Source organism: Semicossyphus pulcher, unplaced genomic scaffold (genome assembly GCF_022749685.1).
Source record: "Semicossyphus pulcher isolate SPU_LCO1_2020_fin unplaced genomic scaffold, fSemPul1.0.p SCAF_20, whole genome shotgun sequence".
Taxonomy (NCBI): Eukaryota; Metazoa; Chordata; class Actinopteri; order Labriformes; family Labridae; genus Semicossyphus; species Semicossyphus pulcher.
In genome coordinates this window covers 18,287,450-18,293,858 of record NW_027211694.1, presented here as the reverse complement: position 1 = coordinate 18,293,858, position 6,409 = coordinate 18,287,450, and the positions used below count along the sequence as shown (strand labels likewise).

The 6,409-nt window shown below is 38.7% G+C and overlaps 1 protein-coding gene across 1 annotated transcript; it reads right to left on the bottom strand.

The window, feature by feature from the left end:
• Positions 1-889: 889 nt before the first annotated feature.
• Positions 890-5,705, bottom strand: nudt5 (nudix (nucleoside diphosphate linked moiety X)-type motif 5). Its single transcript, XM_069671261.1, has 10 exons — positions 5,685-5,705; positions 5,305-5,377; positions 4,573-4,640; positions 4,436-4,488; positions 4,224-4,331; positions 4,043-4,138; positions 3,833-3,934; positions 2,120-2,128; positions 1,981-2,034; positions 890-1,893 (listed from the first exon to the last, which is right to left on the bottom strand). Exons 2-10 carry the CDS (start codon positions 5,359-5,361, stop codon positions 1,784-1,786), a joined length of 657 nt encoding a protein of 218 aa, XP_069527362.1. The 5' UTR covers positions 5,362-5,377; positions 5,685-5,705; the 3' UTR covers positions 890-1,783.
• Positions 5,706-6,409: the final 704 nt, after the last annotated feature.

The following is a 6,409-nucleotide window of genomic DNA, read 5'->3' as shown; positions in this document are numbered from 1 at the left end:
TTTCAACTCGCCATCTTTTTTATTGTAAACCCTGATAGGTGTAAAACATTTAACATTCGATTTGCTAAAAGCAACCATGAAAACAATGCAAGAGTGGAGGAGTATATTGGTAGAAAGCAGAATCTGCAGCCTCAGTCTTCAGCAGCTTTAGTTTGATTAAGCTCACTCTTAAACTGTCAAGTCCACAACTTTACTGTTTGGGTTTACTCTCACTGCCCTCACAGAGCTGTTTTCAGCTGCACAAAGCGGCTATTCAAAGCCAAACTCTAATTACCCACTGTACACTCAGCTCCAAACAGCAGATAGACACAGTTAGCCAAGCTATTGAACATAATGGAGCAGGTTTCAAATGAGCTGCAGAGCACAGAAACATGACAACCAGACAAAACAAGTTTCTCAGTGTCTTACTGTCATTTACTGTTTAAGATAGACACTGGTTTTAACAGGTACATATTGTATATCAATATTTAATTCTTTGCACGTTTTTTAAACTGTAGAAGTACAAACCAGAGTAAAAGTCCCTGTTTGAGTACACAAACTTTGCAAATTAAAATATGATGCTTACAACTTGTTTTCGCTACATCCAAGTTTAAATCCTTTATAATAATATAATGCTTATGAGAAAGATTGGATATTAATAAACAGATATAAATTCATTGTTTTTTGCATTAATGCTTACTAATTATGTTTCTTCTAAAAGGTTATGAGCATATCTTTTTGCCATGAAAAAACATCCCAGCGCATTGGCACCTACAAAGCTAGTTTAAGCTCATAACACCTGCATGAGACCACATACTATCAGCATCATGTCATTATATTCAAAATAGTCAAAATAAAATCTTTCTGTTGTTGCTGAGAAGCCAGTCTGAGACAAAAACACAGATCCAGGTAAGAGCAAAGGTGATATTACATTTATTCATTGGTCAGTAATTCCAGTTTCTACAACATCCATGTCAAGTTATTGCACCATAACAAGGTTGGAGGCACAGCATGAATTATTTTTCTGTTAATCGGTTACTTTCCTAATCAATACAGTACATCTGTTGGATATGACATAGGAGTTGAAACATAAAAATCCTCCCAATACTGTTACCACTGTTGTTAATGTACCAATCAAAGACGGTATGTAAGTGTTACGACTGCTTATGAGTTATATGTGACTAATGGCTCGTCTTTTTTTGCGGATGATTATTTTCTCCCATTAAGCCAGGAAAAAGGATGTTAGAACACACGAAGGAATGTCTAAGAATCACTAAATAAAATGACACCAAACTTCATTTCATCACACTAGTTGTAATCTCATAAAAACCTGGATTAGTCTATTCATCACTTAAGGCATAAAAAGACTAAAGCCTGAAACATAATCTGGGTTAGGTGTGCAAACAATTGGCCACCAGACTATGTTGTTTAGGCCTTAAGGTACTTGGTAGTACAGTAGTACAAGTAGTGTAAGCAGTGGCTTCTTCATAGGTTCAGTTCCTAAACTGAACGCTTTGTCAAGGGCTCAATTTCATTATTCAATAGTGATTTTTGTGTCCACGCTGATTAACAGCCCCAGCTGTATTGTGTCTTCTGACTGCGCTATGGATGCTCATTACACTTAAAGGAAACACATTAAAATATGAGCATACATGGCGTCTAAAAGCACAGTGTAACAATTTCCTCTTACAATTTGGAAGTCCTCCGTTTCCTTTTTAACACTAATTTTCCAGTCTGGCGTAGGAGCCCTCGGCAACAGAAAAGCCTTCTGTCTTCCTCTCAATCGTCATCCTGACGCTTTGAATCACTGCTTCAGCACCGGGAGCTCCCGCGGCTTAAAGAAGGCCTGAACCATCCCCATGGCAAAGATGTACACTTTGGCGTCCACCACTATTTTTTCTTTCTTCATCAGATCTGCAGGATCAAACAAGCAAAGTGTTGCTCAGTGCGTTTAGGACGCACATTGTCATAGGACTCTGTGGATAATATGTGAGGCCTCACCGTCTATTTTCAGCTGGAACTCATCAAGAGGTAACAGAACGACTTCAACAAACTCTGGAAAGTGAGCATAAATGTGTGTGATGACTTGCTTTTTAAAAAATACACGCAATGTAGTGATATAAAGAGTAGCATAACTCACCTCCATCACCTGTGGAAGAACAAAAGAGAACCAGATTATCCAACATGTTTTTTATATTACTGATACATTCTGAAAATACAGTGCAGTGGACATGTTTTGAAGACACAGGGCCTCATGCATGTACATTTTCGACTCTTCACTTTCTTGACATTATTTGCATATATTGCTTAGTTTTGATTAAAAAATTATAAAAGAAGTGAAACTGTGACGTAAAAGAAATTTTAAGAGGATTTTTGTTTGCACTGTTGCATGATACACTAATACAGCGGTTCTCAAACTTTTCAGTCATGCCCCCCTTTGGAGAAAGAAACATTTCCAGGCCCCCCCGCCCCACAAAATAGTCACAAACGGGTCAAGTTTAACTTTTATGGAAAGAAAGTCAAGATTGTGACCAGTCTTTTCTTTGCTGTGCAAAAACCCCCCCAACTATTTCAATTGCTCCATCAGACTTTTTTCAAATAGAAATATAATAAAATGTGCAATAACTTTTTCAGAACAATAAAGTTCAAACTGTGCTAAGAAATACAACAAACAGATTTTTGCTGCAGCTGCCAGACTTTTCAGACATACACTACCAGTCAAAAGTTTGGACACATTTTCTCATACAAGTGAATGGGAAAGTGTGTCCAAACTTTTGACTGGTAGTGTATAACACAGAAAGGTCTCTCTTAATCTCCGACCATATTCGCTGTAAATCCAAAAGCATGATAAGCGTCGTCATATTTTCTTGACTATAGCTTGTTACTTCTTATTAGTGCAGTGATTCTCAAACTGTGGGGCGATAAATTAGACAATAACAAGAAGCATCAACTTCTTTACTAGACAGCAAAGAAAAGTAGTTATAACTCTAATAAGCCACCCTTGCTCTCTAAGCATGGTATATTTTGGTTCCCATATGCTAATTATACACCGTTTCTAAGTACATCATAAGTTAGGTGTACAGTGTCTTATCAAGGTATAACTGTGTTTGTTGTCTAATTAAGAAGACTTTATTTCCAAGTACAGCCTATTAATCCTTATTAGTGTTGTGTAAAACAACTGCGACAGGCTTTTACAGCTTAGCATCATGTGTGATTTCACTCACTCAAAGTCTTAACTTTAATTTTTTATAATGGAGGAACAATTCCCAAACAACTTGGAATATTATTTATTACTTATTACTAAGGTATGACTACAACAAGTACTGCTATTAGCAATTATGTCCTCATTTTATTAAACATTTCAAGGTTGAATGTAGTTTCTATGTTGATGAATATGGAAGCACCATAAAAAGCAGCAGAAGAATAAGTGAGATAAACATAAGCCCCTTATACACTGCCAGTTCGAGGTGGGATTATTACGCCTCTGTTACGTTCCGTCTTCTATGTAAAACGCACAGAGGCAGAATGGTGGAGCGCAGTCGTTCCATTCTCTGAGCTGGCATCGGAAGTGTAACATAGACGAAACGGCGCCTGTGTATACAAGGGATCCAGCAGGATGGAACAGCGCCGTGTGTGTGTATTTGAAGCATGCGCTGTTTGTTTACAACTCATGCATGTTTTGATTCCGCAACGCCCGATCACTGTGTAAAAACACACACTGGGACGGCTTTATGCCAGCGTTACTTGGTCCAATGTAAAATGGCAAAGGCTGCATGACGGTGGGGCTTCATTACGGCACCGAGACCGAACCGCAGTGTAAAAAAGGGCTATAGGTAGGTACAGGTTTTCTTACCCAGCTGTTGTGTTGGGTTGATATTCTCCCCTTCGTCTCCGTTGATGTTGACCATGACGATCTGGGTGGTGCAGTTAGACAGACCGGGGTCCAGACAGGTCACTGCCATCAAAACAAAAACATCGCTGACCTCAGGAGCTCTCCAACACACGCAGAAGATTAGATACAGCCAAGAGAAGGAGCTAATGACGCTTTTTTGTGTGATCATACCTGGAGTGACTCCCACTACTTCCCCTTTGTAGCCGGTTTCTTCTTTCAGCTCCCTCAGTGCAGCAACCTCGGCACTTTCCCCCTCATCAATCAGCCCTGAGAACAGCAGAGACGCAGAACTATATTAGTGTTTCTGAGAGAGTTGGATATCACATGAGAAATCCATGGAAAATGTTCTGACCTGCAGGGAACTCTAAAGTGTTGCATCCCATCGGAGGACGAAACTGCTTCACCATCACAACGCAGTCTTTGTGGAGCGTCCTCTTTAGCAGGGCGATAATTCCAACACCTGAAAGAAAGCTTGTTACAGCCTGTACATCCCCCAATCATACCTGTCCGTCACTGCTAGCAAGGCTGAACAGCTAAAGGTAAAACAAAAGCAGAGACACTCACCATCTGCCTCTGTGTTGGCTCGTCTCGTCGTCCTCTTCGCTGTCTCCCAGGTCCTAATGGATGATAACAGGGAGTAAAAATGTATGCAGGAAACTTAAGTGAGTGTGGGCTCATGTCAGTTGAGGAGAGAAGTGTACCTGACGTTTCCAGCGGGGTCCACGTATGTCGTCTTCTCGAGCTTTACCCATTTTCCGGCTGCAATGAGCTGCAACACAGACAGTACATGCACAGTGCTAAGATGATTTAAATGACATCCAAAGCATCTTGCCCTTCTGGAATAAAAATGTGGGCTTCTACTACAAATCCTACTCTGCGTCAGCAAAAGTAGGAACTCTCTTTTAGAGAAGCCTTTATGTGTGGGGCTGAAAGGGTTGTTTCTTAAAAAGACAGCAAGATATAACAGAAAATATAAGTGCATTTTCTGCTCTGTATTGAAAAATTGAGATGGATATTTCAGTCATGGCTGGCTAAAGATTAAGCATTGCAAATACTGGTGGTACGTTCATGTTTTAAACATTTATATTTATCTATTATCTATGATTTCGCATTATTGTGCATAGACAGACAGGACCTGATTCGACCGTCCGTTCACCATTTTTATTATGTGTGTGCAGGTAAAACAAACAAAAAAACAAGGTCTGCACAAAAACATATCTTTGTTAATGTTGCGTTTTACTTGATTTTTTTCGTATTTATTGCTGTCCTGTTGGACTGGAATGAATTACATCTTGCAATTATACTTAGTTAAACTGTCAGTGTACACATTTTAAAGTCAGTTTATTTCCTGTGGTGGCTTTTAAGGCAGCTGTAATAGGGTTTAGTCAGGCAGATCCTATATAAAAAAAACCTCAAAAAGACATCAGACATACCTCTTCTTTCACTACGTGTGGAGTAGTCGTCACTTTGGGTTCCACGGAGTTGCTCATTTTCAATATCTGGACACTAAAATTGGAGGAAAGTCGATTCAGATCCACAACTAACTTAACTGGAAATTGAAACAATAACTGTAAACTGTTACCGAGACTAGACGTGTCTGATCATGAGTTACTCAATTAGCTACAAAAGAAGGTACCGCTAACAAGTTCCACAACTCCCTCAGTTAAATCTCCACATTTAGCTTTTCTGTTTGTTTCTTTGTTTATTTTAGAGTAGTGAGCTGTTTTACATATAATAGTGAATCTAGGGTTCGGAGCTCGCGCATTTAAAACTCTAAACTATTAGTGAAAATGAAAAATTAAACTTAACTCACGTGAAATCCCAACCGTGTGTAAGTGGCAGTAAAGATAGTTTATTAGCATGAAGAAGTCACTTTCCCACAATTTCCGAGTACAAAAAATTGTCACCGGAATATAGTTTTATTATTAAGAAGGGAGAAATGCACAATGTAATGATTAAGATTTTCTTAATGATTTCTACCAGACATTTATAGTAAAAACCATAAACTATGAAATAATAACATTTAAATATTTTACGGGACAATGATCGATTTGGCAATTATCTGCAATAAACAAGCGAGCATGTTATGTTTACTGAAAAATCTTTGACCTTTATCCAAAGAAAGTTATTGGTTATGCTTGTTGATTATTTCAGTCACATTCACTGTGTCACATTCAAACCTAAAGTCTTCCGAGTTGTGATAATTAACACGAATGAAGGCCTAACATCTGTATGTGTTTTATGGTATTGAGTGAGTGCTCTTCCTAACAAACGATCTTAGGTCGCAAATCAGCGGTTTCCCCATCCACCACGCCTACATGTGCACCTCAAAAAACGTCCCCCGCCGCAAACACATTACTATTACATAATTATTGCTATATAGCCACGAATTTTTACAAAAGTGATTTTGAGCCAGTAAAATATTATTCTTAAAAGTATAAATATACAGAGCAATATTATCTCGTAATGTCAAGGCACTGAATGAGAATGCGGCCCTGAAGTTTTCCAAAATATCAGGGGTCCGGAAGATATTTACCG

Coding starts and splice junctions, on each gene's coding strand:
- nudt5 (XM_069671261.1), bottom strand. CDS start 5,361: ATGAGCAACTCCGTGGAACCCAAAGTGACGACTACTCCACACGTAGTG. Junction 4,641..5,304: donor CACACGTAGTGAAAGAAGAG/GTATGTCTGATG, acceptor TCTGTGTTGCAG/CTCATTGCAGCCGGAAAATG. Junction 3,935..4,042: donor AGTAGTGGGAGTCACTCCAG/GTATGATCACAC, acceptor TTTTGATGGCAG/TGACCTGTCTGGACCCCGGT.